This window comes from Capra hircus, chromosome 3, assembly GCF_001704415.2.
Source record: "Capra hircus breed San Clemente chromosome 3, ASM170441v1, whole genome shotgun sequence".
Taxonomy (NCBI): Eukaryota; Metazoa; Chordata; class Mammalia; order Artiodactyla; family Bovidae; genus Capra; species Capra hircus.
Window position 1 is genome coordinate 90,183,871 of NC_030810.1, and position 21,046 is coordinate 90,204,916.

General features: G+C 41.3%; 1 protein-coding gene across 3 annotated transcripts in view; it reads right to left on the reverse strand.

Annotated features, from left to right (window-relative positions):
- Positions 9,989-21,046, reverse strand: part of SLC16A1 (solute carrier family 16 member 1) — a 33,374-nt gene continuing 22,316 nt past the window's right edge. For all 3 annotated transcript variants that reach the window (XM_013962525.2, XM_018045928.1, XM_018045927.1), the window contains 3 exons: positions 19,291-19,434; positions 17,396-18,262; positions 9,989-14,310 (listed from right to left, as the gene is read on the reverse strand). In XM_013962525.2, the coding sequence (XP_013817979.1) occupies positions 14,033-14,310; positions 17,396-18,262; positions 19,291-19,434 (1,289 nt within the window). In that variant the 3' untranslated portion in view covers positions 9,989-14,032. The remainder of the gene's footprint in view (positions 14,311-17,395; positions 18,263-19,290; positions 19,435-21,046) is intronic.

A 21,046-nucleotide genomic window follows, 5' to 3' on the forward strand; every position in this document is an offset into this window, starting at 1 on the left:
GTTCAGGTTTAGAAAAGCAAACTGACGTGTGCCATGCAGTGCAGTGCCAGGAAAAACTATGACAGACTTTGAAATGGGCACAGGTTCACTGGATGTTCTTTCAGTGGAACGCTCTGAGTTGTCTAGGATTCCAGGCTGTCTGATCCTCTAGGGGACTAACTGCACATTTGATTGTCTTTTTGCTGGGCCAGTTTATAACTCTGCAGTGATGGAAATTAACTTGTAGAGGGCTGATGATGGTGCACACGCTTCCTGTCTGATGTGCGATACAAACTGTTTCTGTTCAAGGCAATGCAAATGAGTTTTGTCCAGTAGAGAGTTTGTTGTTGTTCAGTCAGAGTCATGTCTGTATCTTTGCGACCCCATGGACTGTAGCATGCCTCTTCCCTCCACTGTCTCCAAGAGTTTGCTCAAATTCCTGTCCATTGAGTCAGTGATGCTATCCAACCACCTCATCCTCAGTCGCCCTCCCCTCCTTTTGCCTTCAGTCTTTCCCAACATCAGGGAGTTGGCTCTTTGCATCAGGTGGCCAAAGTATTGGAGTTTCAGCATCAGACCTTCTAGTGAATATTCAGGGTTGATCTCCTTGCAGTCCAAGGGACCCTCAGGAGAGATAAGTCTCTGTGAGTCCAGTTCTCATTTAAAAGTTGTAAGATCTTACTGATTCTTTCCTTAATTAATGAGTTATATAAACATGTTAATTTTATTATTTCTCTATGAGAGGCTTGATTTTACCACTTTGAAAATTATGCTTCAGTGGTCACTGTTTGTGACAGAGGCAGTGAAAATAGGTACTGAGTATTTATTCTGTGTCAGGTTTTATAGTTATTGTATTTAATTCTCATAGCAGCCCTATCAGGTAAGTTCTATTTATTAGCCCCATTTTATAGATATAGAAACTGAAGCCTAGAGGTTAAGTAACTTGCTTAAAGACCAAGAGATAATCAGTGGTCTGTCTGTACTTTGAACCCAGAGACCTGGGATTTGACACTAAGATTCATGTTCTAACTGCCCTGTAGACAGAAAGACACTCAAAAACAAATTGGGGCAGCCACTGTGGAAAGCAATATGGAGGTTTCTCAGAAAAACAAAAATAGAGCTACCATATGACCCAGCAATTCCACTCCTGGCTATATGTCTGAAAAAAAAAGTACTAATTTGAAAAGATACATGCATCCCAGTGTATATAATAATAGCATTATTTGCAACTGTTAAGATATGGTAACTTCCCAGGCAGTCTAGTGGCTGAGACTTTGAGTTCCCACTGCAGGGGGTGAGATTTCGATCCCTAATCAGGGAACTAAGATCCTACATGCCATATGCAGTGGCCAAAAAACTAAAAAAAGAAAGGATACGGAAGCAACCTAAGTGTCTATCAACAGATGAACGGATAAAGAAGTGGGTATACATACGTATACATACACACACACACACACACACACACACACACACAGTAGAATACTCATGGGTGGTCCTGCTGTCAGTCACTAAGTCCTGTCTGGCTCTTTGCAACCCCACAGTCTATAGCCTGACAGGCTCCTCTGTCCATGGGATTATCCAAGCAAGAATACTAGAGTGGGTTGCCATTTCTTCCTCCAGGGGATCTTCTGGACCCAGGGATTGAACCTGCATGTCTGGCACTGGCAGGTGGATTCTATACCACTGAGCCACCTGGGAAGCCCACAGTGGAATACTATTCAGTCATAAAAAAGGATGAAAACTTCCCATCTGCAGCAACATGGACAGACTTGGAGGGTGTTACACTAAGTGAATTAAGTCAAAGACATACTATATGTTATCATTTGTATGTGGAATCTTAAAATTACAGTAAACCTGTGAATAAAACAAAGAAGCAGACTCACAGACATAGAGAACAATCTAGTCCCGCTACCAGTGGGGACGGAAGGGCAATATAGGGGCAGGAGGAAAAAATGTGTTATCAAGAAGGGATTCTATGAAATCACATGTGTGAAACTTTTGAAGATTGTAATGCGCTCATCTCCTCCTGAGAGAGCACCGAAATCGCAACTAGCTGTTAAAGAACCATCAAAAGGAGGATGGCTGGAACCCACTCCCAAAGACAATGAAGAGACAGTAGGAGGGGTGCAGGCATGATAAAATCCAATCCTAGACCTGTCAGACGGGCAACCCACAAACTGGAGAACAGTAATACCGAAGGAAGTCTCCCACTGTTGTGACAGTTCCTAGCCTCATATCAGGCTTCCCAGCTTGGGGATCCAGCAAAGGGACTGGGAATCCCCCGGGAATCTGACTTTGAAGGCCAGTAAGATATGATTACAGAACTTCCACAGGACTGGGGGAAACAGAAGACTCTTGGGGGACACAGACACAGCCTTGTGGACACTGGGACCCAGGGGACTAAGCCAGACCTGCCTGTGAATGTCTGAGGGTCTTCTGCAGAGGTGTGGGTCAAAGTGGCCTGCCGCAGGGGCAGGGGTCCTAGCGGCATCTGTCCTGGGAGACACCTGTTGGCTTAAGTCCCCTTGGAGGTCGCCAGCAGCCCTACAACAGAGCCTGCGGACTCCAGGACTGGGTTGCCTCAGGACAAGCAACCGGGAGGGAGCTCAGCCCCACTCTTCAGCAGACAATTGGATTAAAGACTTACTGAGCATGGCTCTGCCGACCCAGATTTCCCCATAGCAAGTCCCTCCCATCAGACACCTTGCACAAGCCTCTTATCCTCATCCATCAGAGGGCAGACAGAAGCAAGAACTACAATGCCACAGCCTCCAGAACAAAAACCACAATCACACAAGGCTAACCAAAATGATCACATGGATGACTTGTCGTGGCAAAGGGGCCTGTGTAACTCAATGAAGCTATGACAAAACGTGGCCCACTGGAAAAGGGAATGACAAATCACTCTAGTATTCTTGCCTCAAGAATGCCATGAACAGTATGAAAAGGCAAAAAGATATGCCACTGGAAGTTGAGCCCCTTGCCCCCAGGTCAGTAGGCATCCAGTATGCTACTGGGCAAGAGCAGAGAAACAGCTCCAGAAATAGAGCTGTGCCAAAGTAGAGACAAGGCTCAGCTGTGGATGTGTCTGACAGTAAAGTCAAGTCTGATGTTATAAAGAACAATATTGCATAGAAACCTGAAATGTTAGGTCCATGAGTCACGGTAAATTGGAGGTGGTCAAGCAGAAGATGGCAAGAGTGAACATCAACATTTTAGGAATCAGTGAACTAACATGGATGGGAATGGGCAAATTTAATTCAGGTGAGCATTATATCTACTACTGTGGGCAAGGATCCCTTAGAAGAAATGGAGTAACCCAAATAGTCAACAAAAGAGTCCAAAATGCAGTACTTGGGTGCAGCCACAAAAACAACAGAATGATCTGTTCATTTCCAAGGCAAACCATTCAAAGTCACACTAATCCAAGTCTGTGCCCCAACCACTAATGCCAAAGAGTATGAAGACAAACTTCTAGACCGTCTAGAACTAACACTTAAAAGAGATGTCCTTTTTAAAATAGGGAACTGGAATGTAAAAGTAGAAACACAGGAGACACCTGGAGTAACAGGCAAGTTTTGCCTTGGAGTACAAAATGAAGCAGGGCAAAGGCTAACAGAGCTTTGTCAAGAGAACATGCTGGTCATAGCAAACACCCTCTTCCAGTAACACAAGAAACAACTCTGCACATGGACATCACCAGACGGTCAATAATGAAATCAGATTGTACAGAGTTTCTCCATCTTTTATATTCTTTGCAGCCAAAGATGGAGAAGCTCTATACAGTCAGGAAAAATAAGACCTGGTGCTGACTGTGGCTCAGATTGTGAGCTTCCTTTGCAAAATTCAGGCTTAAATTGAAGAAAGTAGGGAAAACCAGTAGGCCATTCAGGTTTGGCCTAAATCAAATCCCTTATGATTATACACTGGAGGAGGTGAATAAATTCGAGGGGCTAGATCTGGTAGACAGAGTGCCTGAAGAACTATGGATGAAGGTTCATAGCATTGTAGAGGAGGCAGTGACCAAAACTATCCCAAAGAAAAAGAAATGCAAGAAGGCAAAGTGGTTGTCTGAGGAGGCCTTAAGGATAGTTAAGAAGACACGTGAAAGGCAAAGGAGAAAGGGGGAAATATACCCAAATGAATGCAGAGTTCCAGAGAATAGCAATGAGAGATAAGAAAGCATTCTTGTGTGAACAATGCAAAAAAAGAGAGGAAAACAATTGAATGGGAAAGACTAGAGATCTCTTCAAGAAAATTGGGGACATCAAGGGAATATTTCATACAAGGATGGGCACAATAAAGGAGAGAGACAGCAAGGACCTAACAGAAGTAGAAGAGATTAAGAAAAGGTGGCAAGAATACACAGAAGAACTATACATAAAAGGTCATAATGACTTGGATAACCATGATGGTGAGGTCACACACCTAGAGCCAGACATCCTGGAGTGTGAAGTCAAGTGGGCCTTAGGAAGCATTACTACAAACAAAGCTAATGGAGGTGATGGAATTCCTGCTCAGCTATTTCAAATCCTAAACGATGATGCTATTAAAATGCTGCACTGAATACTTCAGCAAATTTGGAAAACTCAGCAGTGGCCACAGGACTGGAAAAGGTCAGTTTTCATTCCAGACCCAAAAAGGGGCAATGCCAAAGAATGTTCTAACTACTGTAAATTGTGTTCATTTCACATGCTCACAAGGTAATAGTCAAAATCCTTCAAGCTAGGCTTCAACAGTATGTGAACTGAGAACTTACAGATGTACCAGTTGGATGTAGAAAAGGCAGAGGAACCAGAGATCAAACTGCCAACATCCACTGGATCATAGAGAAAGCAAGGAATTCCAGAAAAATGTCTACTTCTGCTTCATTGACTATGCTAAGGCCTTTGACTGTGTGGATCACAACAAACTGTGGAAAATTCTTAAAGGGATGGAAATACCAGACCACCTTACCTGCCTCCTGAGAAACCCCTATGCAGGTCAAGAAGCAACAGTCAGAACCAGACATGGAACAACAGAATGGTTCAAAATTGAGACAGGAGTTTGCCAAGTTTGTCACCCTCCTTATTTAACTTCTATGCAAAGTGTGTCATGCAAAATGCTGGGCTGGATGAATCACAAGCTGAAATCAAGACTGCCGGGAAAAATGGCAACAACCTCAGATATACAGATGACATACCACTATAATGACAGAAAGCAAAGAGGAACTGAAGAGCCTCTTGATGAGGGTGAAAGAGGAGAGTGAAAAAGCTGACTTAAAACTCAACATTCAAAAAACTCCAGTCCCATTACTTCATGGCGAATAGATGGGGAAAAAGTGGAAACAGTGACAAATTTTATTTTCCTGGGCTCCAGAATCACTGTGAATGCTGACTGTAGCCATGAAATTAAGACACTTGCTTCTTTGAAGGAAAGCTGTGACAAACCTAGACAACATATTAAAAATCAGAGACATTACTTTGCCAACAAAGGTCCGTCTAGTCAAAGCTATGGTTTTTCCAGTGTCATGTATGGATGTGAAAGTTGGACACATCTGAGCACTGAAGGAAGTTAAGCACTGAAGAACTGATGCTTTTTAATTGTGGCGCTGAAGACTCTTTAGAGTCCCTTGGACTGCAAGGAGATCAAATCAGTCCATCCTAAAGGAAATCAACCCTGAATATTCATTGAAAGGACTGATGCTGAAGCTTCAGCTTTGGCCACCTGATGCAAAGAGCTGACTCACTGGAAAAGACCCTGATGCTGGGGAAGACTGAAGACAGGAGAAGCGGTTGACAGGAGGATGAGACTGTTGGATGGCATTATTGACACAATGAATTTGAGCAAACTCTAGGAGGTAGTGAAGGACAGGGAAGCCTGGCATGCAGCAGTCTGTGGGGTTGCTAGTAGATATATGCCTTTGCGACTGAACAACAACACACTACAGAATTTAAAGAATCCTTCATTCAGTTAAAAAAAACCAACAGATCAGCAGGACAACAAAAACGATCTGGGGACTCAGATAAGGCCCCCTGTAAAAGCAGGGATCAACCAAGTTTCAAAAGCCAGATAGGAGTCGGTGCTGAGGAGAAAGGAGGGAGGGGCTTCTGCTGTTGCTGCTAAGTCGCTTCAGTCGTGTCCGACTCTGTGTGACCCCGTAGACGGCAGCCCACCAGGCTCCCCCATCCCTGGGATTCTCCAGGCAAGAACACCGGAGTGGGTTGCCATTTCCCTCTCCAATGCATGAAAGTGAAAAGTGAAAGTGAAGTCGCTCAGTCGTGCCTGACTCTTAGCGACCCCATGGACTGCAGCCCACCAGGCTCCTCCATCCACGGGATTTTCCAGGCAAGAGTACTGAACTGGGGTGCCATTGCCTTCTCCGGAGGGGCTTCTAGGCATTAGCATTTAGGAAGGCAGGGGTCTGAAACAAGGTCTTAGTTAAAGAACTAAGTAATTCAGTTGGGCTGGGGAGCAGGGTGTGGGCTGAGGACTGACCTAATGCAGAAGCTAATTAAGAAGGGCCCTATGGGTCCTGCTAAGGACTTTGGACTTTATTCTCAAATTACAGGATTTAAAGCAGAGTGAGTGATCAATGAGTTTTATCTTTATTGCTTTGAGGTTATAAAGGCAGCTGAAAATCTGGCCTTTTTAGAAAAGTCTTTTAGCAGCAGTGTTGAGACTGGATTGAAGGTGGAGAGAACTGATAGGGAGGCTGTTAAAAATGAAGCCTATGGCAGGGAAGAGGGCACTGTAAGGAGAAACAGTAAGTAAAGTATAAATATTTGGGCAACCATAGAGGAATGTGGGGGTGGGAATGGGGAGAGGTGTGGAAGGGGCTGGGGCACAGGTAGTTTAAGCTCACAGCTCTGTCTGCTGCAGGCCTGTTTATGCTCATTTTTTAAAGTTAACTGATTTATTTGGCTGTATCAGGTCTTAATTGTGGCACACGAGATGTTCATTGCATCATGGGGGATCTTTCCTTGTGGGGCAAGACTCCCAAGGGTTGTTTTTTTCTTTTGGTTTAGTTGCTCCATGCATGTGGCATGTTAGTTCCCCAGCCAGGGATCAAACCTATCCCTGCATCCCCTGCATTGCAAGGTGGTCCTTGTTTATGCTCATTCTTAGCATCTGAGAAACAAGATAGCACTGGGAACTTACAAGGTTGTTACCAAAAAGTCTCTAAAGTTCCCATGCTGAAAAGTATATATAAATAAGGCCTAACACAAAAGAGACCCCGGTTTCATTCCTGGGTCAGGAAGATGCCCTGGAGGAGGCTCAGGATGCCCACTCCAGCATTCCTGGGCTTCCCTGGTGGCTCTGACGGTAAAGAATCTGCCTGCAATGGAGGAGACCGGGTTCGATCCATGGGTTGAGAAGATCCCTGGAAGAGGGCACGGCAACCCACTCCAGTATTCTTGCCTGGAGAATCCGATGGACAAAGGAGCCTGGTGGACTACAGTCCATGGGGTCACAAAGAGTCAGACACGACTGAACGAGTAAGCATAGCATAACACGAAAGCACCCAGGTGGCACTAGTGATAAAGAACCCACTTGCCAATGCAAGAGATCCAAGAGACATGGGTTCGATCTCTGGTGGGAAAGATCTCCTGGAGAAGGAAATGGCAACCCACTCCAGTCAGTGTTCTTGCCCGAAGAACCCCAGGGACAGATGAGCCTGGGGAGATCATGAGTTGCAAAGAGTCAGACACGACTGCAGTGACTTAGCAGGCACACATTTTTGTTTTGGTTTCAAAGGAAAAAAAAATAAGATAGGGAAAGATAGACCACAATGACAAGAACTATTACAAACCTTCTCTTGATAACTATGGATGTACAGATTGTCAGCATACCAGGTGATTTTTAATCACCTCCTGGCTACTTAATGGCTGCTAGCCACTTCCTCTTGGGACCTGGCCAGAGTAAGCTCCGGAAATGCAAACTTTTAATTCTGGAATCAGTAAAGCACATTAGGAAAGGAAATCTCACAAGTAAAGAAATCACATTATGAATTCCGAGGCCAAGGAAAATGACTGTAAGTCAGATTGTGAACTCACTGGGGTCAGGACCATTGGTGCAGAGTCCAAGTGATTGGTCTCTATTCATCCTTCAAGATTACCCAGGATACAACCTTTCTCATTCTTGTGTTTCCAAACTTCCATGCAGTACAACCTTCAGCTCCAGCAGCTGAGCTGTACGCAGGGGCTGGGGAGAGTGGTAAAACCCAGTTAAAGGGTATTTTTCACTTATACCCACTGGTGATACAGTGGTAAAGAATCTACCACCTGCCAATGCAGGAGATGCAAGAGACAGTGGTTCAATCCCTGGGTCGGGAAGATCCCCTGGAGTAGGAAATGGCAACCCACTCCTGCATTCTTGCCTGGGAAATCCTATGGACAGAGGAGCTTGGCAAGCTACAGTTAATGGGGTCACAAAGAATGGGACATGACTCAGTGACTGAGCACACACACAACACACACCCTAGGATATTGCATGAATCAGATGATATACTGGAAAGGCCTTTGTGTTCTCCAGTGACTGTTCTGGTTGATGACAACTGACACTGTTTAATTTTTAAAACTACTATGAGCTCAACTAATACTACTGTTCATTCAACTGTATGCAGTGTACATTCACAATCCTCACAATAATTATGTTTAATTTACCAAAGAGGCTTAGACAGATTAACTTGCTCAAGGGTATATACTTTTTTGTCCTCTTAGGCCCTCCTGAGATTGGGTTAGAGGCTTCTCCATGTGATGTCCTGTCACAGCACTTACTATGCAGTCTTCCCTCCGGAACAGAAGCTGTGGGTGCCAGGAACCCTGGTCATTATTATCCCTTCTATCTAGAAACCAGACAGGCACATAGATAGCACTCCAAAAATACTATTTAGGTGAATGAATTAATGAAGTTTTTATCTCATATCCATATTCCTGCTTTCAACTTGCTCTTCACTGTCTGTTTTCCCTTACTACAAAGTAGCATGTAAAGACATTATTACGTTCATGGCTGGATTCTCAAAACTTTGAACAATGCTTGGGAACTAGTAGTTCAGTTAAGTCGCTCAGTCGTGTCTGACTCTGCGACCCCATGGACCGCAGCACACCAGGCCTCCCTGTCCATCACCAACTCCTGGAGTTTGCTCAAACTCATGTCCATTGAGTCGGTGACGCCATCCAACCATCTCATCCTCTGTCATCCCCTTCTCCTCCCACCTTCAATCTTTCCCAGCATCAGGGTCTTTTCCAACGAGTCAGTTCTTCACATCAGGTGGCCAAAGTATTGGAATTTTAGCTTCAGCATCAGTCCTTCCAGTGAATATTCAGGACTGATTTCCTTTAGGATGGACTGGTTTGGTCTTGCAGTCCGGGTCTTCTCCCACACCACAGTTCAAAAGCATCATTTCTTCAGCGCTCGGCTTTCTGTCTAGGTTTGTCATAGTTTTCCTTCCAAAGAGCAATCGTCTTTTAATTTCATGGCTGCAGTCACTACCTGCAGTGATTTCAGGGCCCAAGGAAATAAAGTCTGTCACTGTTTCCATTGTTTCCCCATCTATTTGCCATGAAGTGATGGGACCAGATGCCATGATCTTAGTTTTCTGAATCTTGAATTTTAAGCCAGCTTTTTCACTCTCCTCTTTCACTTTTATCAAGAGGCTCTTTAGTTCTTCTTTGCTTTCTGCCATAAGGGTGGTGTCATGTGCATATCTGAGGTTATTGATATTTCTTCCGGCAATCTTGGTTTCAGCTTGTGCTTCATCCAGCCCGGCATTTCACATGACATACGCTGCATATAAGTTAAATAAGCAGGGTAACAATATACAGCCTTCATGTACTCATTTCTCAATTTGGAACCAGTCAATTTTCCCATGTCCTGTTCTAACTGTTGCTTCTTGACCTGCATATAGATTTCTCAGGAGGCAGGTCAGGTGATCTGGTATTCTCATCTCTTTAAGAATTTTCCAGTTTGTTGTGATCCACACAGTTAAAGGCTTTTGTGTAGTCAATAAAAGCAGCAAAACTTTGCGATATGTTGTACCAATTTATTCAGCCACCAACTGATGACAATTTATTATTTAAATCATGTTATCAATGTAGTAGGGAAAAATTCAAAGCTCATCAATCTTTCAGTTTACATTAAGAACATTTACATTTAAGAACTAGGTAGAGAGGACTTCAATCATGACTGGCTTCTCATTATATTTCTGCTGTTTTTTATTAATCAGGTGCCTCTTCCTTGTAGGGGCAGTGAACAAAGACCAAGGGCTTTGGGATTCAAATCTGCCTACTTAAAGAGCACCACTCTCATGCGGTGTTAGTTTCCACTTATTACCAAACAGGGACCATTACATTTTTAAGAGTAAAAGGAGGATAGGTCTAAAAGGAGTTTGATCATTTAGCTAATAGTCTTACCTTTAAGAGTCACTCCCAAACTATCCTCTGTGAGGCTCCACCCACCTTGGGAATTAGAACAGCTCAATTTTTCCCCAAGTACTACGTATCTTTGATATATATATATTTTAAATAGGTGCTTACATTTATTAAGCCCTTGCCTAATACAAGCTGTCACATATCAACTAAACTTCATTACAGCCATGGGGCAACAAATGGCATTAATTATTAACACCTTTACAGAAGAAAACACCTGATGCTTAGGTTTGAGGTCACATAGCCTTTGTTTGAACCCTGGCAGTCTATACTGCTAAACATACCAGTAGGCTGTGATTTCTTTGCTAGCTATTCCAGTGTCTTCTAGCAAATCACAGTAAAAAGCCAGCAGAAAGTAAATCAGTGCTGTATAGCCAAGAAGAGATATTCTACTGAATGACTGTCACAACGGCCCAGACTAAGTGGGGAAAGGATGACTGAAATCTGAAATCCTAAAGCTAAAACACATTTCAGGAATGATGTATTCGAAACCGCCTTAGTTGCTTCTAATCTGAAGCAACTTGGCTTAATTGCTCACATTTGGGTAAATGGCAAGCTTGGGCCATCACTTCCTCACAAGTTTTCATAGTAGCCGAAGTCTGTCATTAACGTCTTTCTTCAAGTACCTGATCTGATTATTAAAATAAGCCATGTTGCAAAGGTAGACATACACTGTTCACCTTTTCTCATCTTTCCAATGACAAGGGGGCGGGGGGTGGGGTGGGGTGGGACGAGTGACGCACACCTGATAATTAAATATATATACTATGAACCATCTCCTAGGGAAGATGTAAAACCTGGACATTGAGGTTTTTCCATATAAACCAATTCTGAATTTATCAATCTGAAATTCAATACAATAAAACAAGAATAAGATTATTCAGTAGTGTGATTAAACCAGGGATAAAAATACCTCCCTGAATTTTCTATAGTTTGTTTTAGCATCATCCTTTTCTGAATACTTTCTGTAGAAATTATTTTGAATAGGTCAAGATGATTTCAGTTCTCAAAAATGACTATAATGTGACAATATGGTCTTGCTGCCATGACCATCTGCAACTGTCCAGTCTACCAGTTTCTTAAACCAATTTTTCAGCTTTGAATTGAGACTATTTCAGAGCATACTCTTGACCAGTCCCCAGCCTCTTTGGGCACAACAATCTAGAGAGCTATATGTTTCGTGACTTAGCAGAGTGTGGGACAGAGGGAAGCAAGGATAGGCAGGTACTCTATTTTCCCAAAGCAGCCACTGAAACTCTGTCAACTGAAATAAAACTTAAGAGGTCTAGTCAGGCCTCACATGGAGCAAGGGACAACAGACTGCCCAGTCAGAAAGCTCAGCTGCATCCAGTGTTGAAAACAGCACTGCAACACGAGAGGATTAGCTGATTGTTAGCAAGGACTAGATGGCAGAGTAGGCCTATATTGGGCTTTAGTGTTGGCTCTGTTACCAAAACTGATCCTGAATAAATCCCTTAAGCCTGTGTCTTCAGTGGGAAAAAGTCAGAGTTGGATTGGGTGGTAAAAGGTTTTGTTTAGTCCAGCTTTGAGCCAGTTTTTAACCTTTTGCTTCTGAATACAGCAACTTGAGAACCCTTCCTCCTAATAAATGGTGATCATTCTGCACCAAAATTTCATCACTTCACTAACAAGTTTCAGTTAGTGGAAAAAAACTAGGCAGCGTCTTATGTATGGATGTCACTTACAAACTGGGATGGGGGAAAATAATCTTATATTCCTGGTTTACTCCCCCACCCCACATTTTTTACTTACTCAGGATGATCCTCACTTTTATAGAAAGGGAAAGAGGCATACAGAGGTTAGGTCTGTGGAAAATGGCCGAGCCCAAACTGGAGCCAAGCCTGTCAACAATCACAGCAGGCTTCTCCCCTAAAATTCCTCCTCCATCTGCCATGATACCTGAGCACAGAAAGGGAGTTTTCATTGTATCCTTAAGATTAACTGCTCTGCTTTCAAAATGCTTTCAGAGAAGTAGTTTTAAAAAATTTCTCTCCTGTTTGCCTGGAAGAAGACGTTAAGGAGAAAAATCAAAATAAGCCATATACACAAATTCCAATGCACATGTGCTGAATTATTTAACATTAGCAAGGGCCAGATTGAATCTTGATAATGAAAATGAAGACACACAATATTTTCCTCAAGAAAATAAACATTTGGAAGAAGAAACATTTCTTAAAAAAAAAAAAAGAAAAAATTTTTATTTTAAAAAGCCAGCCTGTTAAATAAGGTTTTATGTCTATACTTTCACACTGTCAACCGCAATATTTTTAAATGCATTGAATATAATTCATTGAATGTCTAACATTATCTTCCTGCTGCAATTTAAAAGATACTAGGTTAAAAAAAAATTTACAGTTTTCATTCTGGTTTGTCCCCCTCCCTATCTATATACTAAACCCATTTCTTTACATTTCAGATAAAGTGAAAAAGGGTCACAAAATCTTTAGGGTTGTGTGAGGAATAAGAATATGTCCAATAATTCTAAGCAAAACCTAATTTCCTTTAAGGCCTTATCAGAAAAAGAAAAGGAGTTATGTGTTGATAAGCCAAAATAGCAACTTCTCTCCCTATCGTATCCCTATTGGTTTCTGTGGGCCACATTTCTATGGTTCTCTTTAATTAGCAAACACTACACAGACTGAGTGTCTCACACTCAGTGCTAAGCTAGATATGGATATAAATGAAACCACTAGGAATCAAAGGGGTAAAATTCCAGGAAAACAGCAACCAAAAAGGATTCCAACTCTCACAGTTTAACTGATGTTTTGGAAAAGTTTAAGCTGAATTCAGCTGCTGTATGAAATAGCTTTCTACATTTAATTTAGTGAGGAGGCACTAATACACAGTTGTGTATTTTAATACTAATTTTTACATTGAAAAAAATAGTATGTAATCTCAAAAAGGGCAATTATCTATGACTACACAAAATGTATCTTTGGAAAGGGGAACAAAAATAGTAATTTAATGAAATCAACTCTCAAGTACTTGACTTCTAATAAGCAACCCAAGAAAAGATACTGGAGGGTTGATGATGAGTAAGTACAATGCATCCTGAAAAGCCAAGATGTTTTCAAAGCTTCATGCCTTAAATTTCCTAAATACATATCTAGCAGGCACATATGCCAAGCAACTACTGATGCTAGGAAAATATTTTAGTCAGGGTTTTATAAAACCACCAACTTCCAAATCTTCTAGTGACAATATGAAACAAAATTTATTTAAAATTTCAGATTTGCCTCAAAGCAGTTATTTTTATTTGTAACGGAACACTGAAAATGGATGAGTTAAGCAGAACAGTTTTAATAGTTAAGGCTCCCTAAAGACTAAAACTTAAGGCACGTATTATAATCTTCATGACACTGTTAAATGCAAAGATTTAAACAAAGAAACAAACACAGAAACTGACTTCCTTTTCTCATTCTTTTTCAACCACTCCCTTCCCAAGGCTAGGCATTTTTAATCCAGGCTACTGGTAAGGAGTGAAACAAAAATTCCATCAATAAACCCCTGGTATGATTCCCACAGAAATGTCCAGTATTTGCATTGAGCACCACTGGTAGATCACAGGCCAATAGAATATTTTGGGTCATGAGCTGCACCATTTACCCTTCAGTCCCACAGGTTCAAACTGGACTCTCCGCCTCTCTGAGGTCTCCTTCTGTGGCTTTTTGTTCTGGAGATTCTGCTGCATCGGTGACTTCTTTTGGCTTCTCAGGAACATCTACATTGGTCTCCTCATCTTTACTTTCCTTTTTCTGCTGCTTCTCAGCTTTCTGTTCTTTTTCAAGAAGTCGGTAATTGATGCCCATGCCAATGAAGAGATAGATGCCTGCGACAATAAGGATTATGCCACATGCCCAGTATGTGTATTTATAGTCTCCATATATGTCATTGAGACGACCTGAGGAATGTAAAAAAAAAGTTATGAGGGCAAACAATTATGCCTTTTCCCAAATAAAGTTTAAGGATCCATTCAAAGAGCTCATAAATGCCAAATTAGTGTAAAAAGAAACTGCTCAAAATTATTTGATCTTTTGTCTATGATGTCACACTGATTTGGGGTGTCCCCACACATTGTTATCTTTAGCAACTTGAAAATTATTAATTCGTGGTAATTTTGAATTGCAAAGTCCTTGAGGTCACCTGGGGCTCTCTAGTGGATCAGACAGTAAAGAATCTGCGTGCAATGCAGGAAACCTGTATTTGATCCCTGGGTCAAGAAGATCCCCTGGAGAAGGGAATAGCAACCCACCCTAGTATTCTTGCCTGGAGAATCCCATGAACAGAGAAGCTTAGCAGGTTACAGTCCAAAGAGTTGGATATGGCTGAGTGACTAACACTTGAGATCACGTAAAATCAGTTTTCTCAATATACAATGGAAAAATTTGCTCAAAAGAGGTTTAAGAGTCTTGCCCAAGGCCACAGGCCAATGCACTTTTTCTGACATCAGCATTTACCAAAGAGCATTCCTGGGGACACTCATCCTCTGCTAAAACATTAACTAACAGCAATACTTTCCACCATTCTTCCTCACACCAGGAAGATTCTATCATCATTTCCACTGTATACCCATAACCTCTGTGCTTCAGGCTACCTCCCTCATGTTTCCATAGTCAAGTAAATTTGGAAATGACACACCATAGTCTTTTCTATTCATATTTTTATGAGGTCTGATATTAAAGAAACTTATTTAAAGAAACTTTGGAAAACTCTACACATTTAAAGGATATAATAACCAATTCAAATATGATTCCATATGGTTTTCCAATGGAGGGCATCACTCACTCAGCAATACTTAGTTTCTGTATATCAATACAGCCCTGGGTCTGCTAAGCTCTGAGTTAAGAGTAAGTAAAGGAGATAACATCCATAGTTCAGCAGAGAAGAGAAATGTTAATCCAGTAACCACACAGACTGTGACAAGTGCTACAGAAATGTTTGAAGGCAGAAAATAGGAGGTTTGGGCCAGTAAGAAGGGTCAGGAAGGCTTTTCTTTTCCTGGTAAATATTTATTAAATGGGAAAAAAAAGTTTATTAAAAAAAATGCTGGGGGTTGGTTAAAACTCTATTAAGGAGAGGGCTTCCCTGGTGGCTTTTGCTGGTGAAAAATCCACCTTCCAATGCAGGAGACATGGGTTTGATCCCTGCATCGGGAACATCCCCTGGAGGAGAAAATGGCAACCCATCCCAGTATTCTTGCCTGGGAAATCCCATGGATAGAGGAGCCTCGCAGGGTACAGTTCTATAATAAGCAGGCATTAAAAATATTTTTTTTCTTTAAGGAAACTGATTGAAATATAATCAGTGCAAAGAGGTTCCAAAAGGTCATTTATGGCACTGCACACATTTTCTTTGAAAGAATATGTGCTTTTATCTGTTCCCCCAAATAGCAAATTAGCTACCAGCAATGGTTTCTGTGTGGTAGGATAACAGGTTATTATTTTATTGCTTGCCGTTTTCTGTTAAAGCCTTAAAACATGCTAACAAAAGTTTACCCCAGTGTGAAACTCAGTACCAGGAAGGTTTTTATCTTAAAAAAAAAAAAATTTATTTGACTGCACCAGGTCTTAGTTGTGGCACACAGGATCTTTAGTTGCGGCATGCAAACTCTTAGTTGTAGCATGTGGGATCTAGTTCCCCAACCAGGGATTAAACCCAGGACCCCTGCACTGGGAGCAAAGAGACTTAGTCACCGGACCACCAGGAAGTCCCAGGAAGGCTTTTCTTAAAGTGTAAACTTAACCAAGACTTACAGGATAAGAGTTAATCTAGGAGAAAGGGGATGGGAAAAGGATCTGGGCAGAGAACAGCTGGTGCAAAGGCAGGTGGTAGGAGGAAGCACACCACGTGAGAGGGGAAGCCCAGAGAGCAAACTGGGTGGTAGGAAATGAAGCTGGAGAAGGTGGGCCAGGCCATGCAGGAACCAGGAGCCACAGAAGGGAATTTGATCTTCACCCTAAGAACGCAGGAAGCAACTGGAGTGTCCTAAGAGACTGGAGAACAGCTAGAGCAAATATGGGTAAAGTTAGAAGACTACAAGACAATATGGATAAGAGCAGTAGTTCTGATGGAGGAAAAATGGGCAGATCAGATAGATTTAGGAAGCAAAAATGGACAGGATTTAGAGTCTCCTTAGGTATAGGGAGGGCTTCCCTAGTGGCTCAGACGGTAAAGTGTCTGCCTACAATGTGGGAGACCTGGGTTCGATCCCTGGGTTGGGAAGATCCTCTGGAGAAGGAAATGGCAACCCACTCCAGTACTCTTGCCTGGAAAATCCCATGGACGGAGAAGCCTGGTGGGCTACAGTCCATGGGGTCGCCAAGAGTCAGACACTCACTGAGCGACTTCACTTAGGAATAGGGAGGAGAGAGAGTAGTAAAGTTTTGATGTGTCAGTAATGGGTCTTCTATTATGTATCCTTCCTGACTTTATACTGTACAATCTGAAAAGCATGAGTTACATCCAGAAGTCAAAATTATTGTTGTTTTGTATTAATGACAATTTTTAAATGTAAACTGGTTAGCATTCTTGAGAGAATAATACATCAGGTTTTATAGTCACTCACGAGCTGTGTGATCCTGGGCAAGCAAGTAATTTCACTTTCAGAAGCCTCTATTTCTTGGTTTATAAAATGAGGACAGTAATAGTCTGACATCATAGACTTGTAATATATGACAGAATATAGAAAATGATTAGTAGCAGAGTTCCTGGTATACTGTGAGCCCTCACCTACTGTACCTATGGCACCGTTATTATTATTTTAATAAATGTGTTTGAAGTCATTTTTATTCTTCTTTCAACTTGATGATTCACCTTAATTCAAGTAGTTGAGCCATTATGATATGATAAACACCGTTTGTCAGCCCTGAGGATACAGAAATGAGGACTATCAAGCAGCCCACTGACTTCTGCTTTCCATCACCTTCCCAATCTTCTCTGCCTGTTTTATGTTAATAGAACCATAGAAATTGGGAGACATACTGTACCTAAAACTGGTGGCCCCAGGAGTACAGGACAGCACTCCACAATGGTCACCAATCCCACAGCACTGGAGAATCTCTGGGGTCCAACAAGGTCCATCAGTGTTTCAAACAATACTGAGCTGAGCCACCCAAAAGCAAATCCAAAGAATCCTGCATAGATACAGAGCTCTATATAGGTAGAGGATAAAGGTGCTGCCAGATGACACAGGCCATTTGCAATAATAGATGCAGCAAAAAAATACTGAACTCGAGGTCTTATCCACTTTGTGTTGGCTACAAGTCCCATAGAAGGTCTGGCTACCATGTCAACAAAAGCCAGAATGGAAAGGAGGAAGGCAGCCTTCTCACTAGAGTAATGCTTACTCTTGCCATAATTGCTAAGAAAGACCAGTGGTGTAAATAGTCCAAAAAACATGAGCACATTTCCAGACAGATATAACAAAAAGCCTCTGTGCTTGAATAGACTTAAGTCCAGGAATGTATTAAGTGTTTGGAAGGTTGATTTTTTCTCTTCTTTGGGGTTTCCTCCAATGAGATCTGTATTTGCATCACTTGCCCCCTTTTTTATCTCATATTTTCCAGCTTCCTGAAGGGATCCTTTAGACTTCCCTTTCTCTACAGTGGTTGGCTTTGGCCCTATTGGTCTCATCAGAGCTCCAGCCACACAGCAGTTTAATAGTAAGCCCCCGAGAATTAGGAAGCTTCCTCTCCAGCCGTAGATCATAAAGAAAGCCTGGTTGAGGGGGGCCAGGGTAGAGAGGAACACAGGACTGCCTGCCATGGCTAGTCCATTTGCCAGCGGTCGTCTCTTATAGAAATATTTGCCAATCATGGTCAAAGCCGGATTTAAGTTGAAGGCAAGCCCAAGACCTGGGGAGAAGAGAAAAAAGAATCATATATTACAATAAATGTCGGAGACATATTTTGCATTACTTAACCAGACAAAGAAATTACAATAAGAGGTATATAATTCAAAAAGATACAAATAAAATGGAAAGATATTCTGTGCTCATGGACTGGAAGAATCAACACTGTCAAAATCTCCTTATTACCTAAAGCAACCTACATGTTCAGTGCAATCCCTATCAAAATCCCAAGGACATTTTCCATAGAAATAGAACAAAAACATTCTAAAATATATATGAAACCTCAAGAGACCCACTGTTCATCACAGCATTATTCTTCGTCTGGGGATCTTCCCCACCCAGGGATCAAACATGCATCTCCTTTATCTCCTGCACTGCAAGCAGATTCTTGACAGCTGAACCACTGGGGGAGCCCAATTGATAAATATATGCAACTGAATACTACTCAGCCATAAAAAAGAACACAAAAAATTTGCTATTTTCAACAACATGGGTGGACTTGGAGGGCATTATGCTGTGAAATAAGTCAGACAGAATAAGGCAAATACTGCATGTTACCAGTTATACATGGAATCTAAACAATACAAACTAGCAAATATAACAAGAAAAAAACAGACTCATAGAGAGCAACCTGGATGTTGTACCAGATAATTCCTGCTTTATGTTTGATACTCTCCGGTGCTCCAATAGATGTCTATTGCCTGGTAAGAGGACTAGGTAATACAATAGTAACCAGTGACCACTCTTGCAACAGACTGCGGAACACATTTTATCTACAACCATTGACTATTCTTAGGACAAGAGATACAATGATTTCTTTCAATTCATTCATTTATTCAACAATGTATACCTACTGTATAACAGTAATTTCTTTAAAAATTAGACTTTCTATTGCTCTTAAATTTACAGCTTGTCAAAATGATAATCAGCTAATTTCTATGAGGGACTTTCATTCAAAAGATCTGAAAGACCAATGTAGGTGAATACCAAATAACCAGCAATATATCAATACTTGAAAATGAATCAACTCACCTCCAATGACTCCAACAGAAAAGTAAAGTTCCTGCACAGTGTTACAGAAGGAAGCAGCAATCAAGCCACTGCCTGATAAGATGCCACCAACAATCATGACTGGACGACTGCCATATTTATTCACTAGGACACTGCTGATAGGACCTAAAAGATAACCAAACGTTCAGTAGCACACAGGCACTGATCATTGCATTAAATGACAAGTCCTCCAAAATTAGCAGATACACAAAGGCAATGATAAGAATATTGCTACCTATAATTATTTCATAGCCTTATAGGTATGTGTGCTGGAAAATAAAGATGGTAAAAGAATCATTAACTCTGTACCTTCTCTGACTTGAAACACTGGATGGAATTTTACTAAAATTTAAGACTCTAGTCTATCCTTAATCTTTCTCTTATTAAGGCAGAATAGGCCGAAAACACTTTGATAACATGTTCATAGGCTTCTTGATATATCAAGGATATGATCAACACATATTAGGTAAGTTTGGTCTATATTTTTGGACAGGCAGTCTGATGAGATAATGTGGTTTGTGTCATATTTTTAAAAAACAAGAAAAAGCAAAGGCAAAACTAATTATTTTTTCCAAGTTCAGTAGTTTTGTGATTAGGACATCTAAATTTAAAACAAAATTGTTCCTAATTACACCTATATATCTCAGGTACTGAATTGAATGGAATGCCTGTCAACCTGGTTCTGTGCTTATATTTTGTGGTATCAAAACTATGAAAAAATGTTTGTACAAGATTTAGTCAGATAATGGTCAAAACATCATCAGGTCTAACAATGCAAACAAGATTAAATTTTCTCAGCTAAAGATGAACATGAACGTGAAGTTGCTCAGTTGTGTCCGACTCTTTGCGACGCCATGGACTGTAGCCTACCAGGCTCCTCTGTCCATGGGATTTTCCAGGCAATAGTATTGGAGTGGATTGCCATTTCCTTCTCCAAGGGATCTTCCCAACCCAGGGATCGAACCTGGGTCTCCTGCATTGTAGACAGACACTTTATGCATACCAAAAAATCAGTTTTTCTTTAACATGAGAGAAGAAACCAAATAAATGTGTAGTGTTCCAAGGATCACAAAAAGATTTTGTGCATTTCACGTGTTTTTCAAATACAAAAAAATCAAATGGCCTCTCTCTACTTGAGACTGTAATTCCCTCTTTTAAGTCTTAATTATGTCTTATCCAAAGCAAACAATGTTTCAAAAGCTGTTACACAACTTTTAAGTAGACTAACAATATTTGTTGATTACAAACTTGAATGACATTTCACATTCACTGTTTCATTTATTTACAAGAATACTTACATCCCTACTTCGTGGCTCTGGACATGACAACTTTGTTTACATGACACCTGGTTAAGGCAGATGACTGCAAAAAGAAAGGGTCACTGCAAGGGTCATCAGGGAAGGGGACACAAGGAAAACTGATATTTGAACTTGCAACATCACAAAGCTAGCAAGAACCAAGTTTCAAAACTATCCCGTTTTTTCTCCATTACATAGTGTTTCTGGAACTATGGTTTCAGAGTTACAAAGCAGAAGACATACAAATTCAAATTTTTCTTCCATTAGCACAGTAAATTCTTACATTATTCTGTTTATTCTATCTTAGCTCCCTAGAAGATAGTAAGTCTATTTTTAAAAACAGAATACACATATTCTGAATATCGTATGTATATACCATATGTATGGGGCTTCCTTGGTGGCTCAGACAGTAAAGCGTCTGCCTGCAATGCGGGAGACCC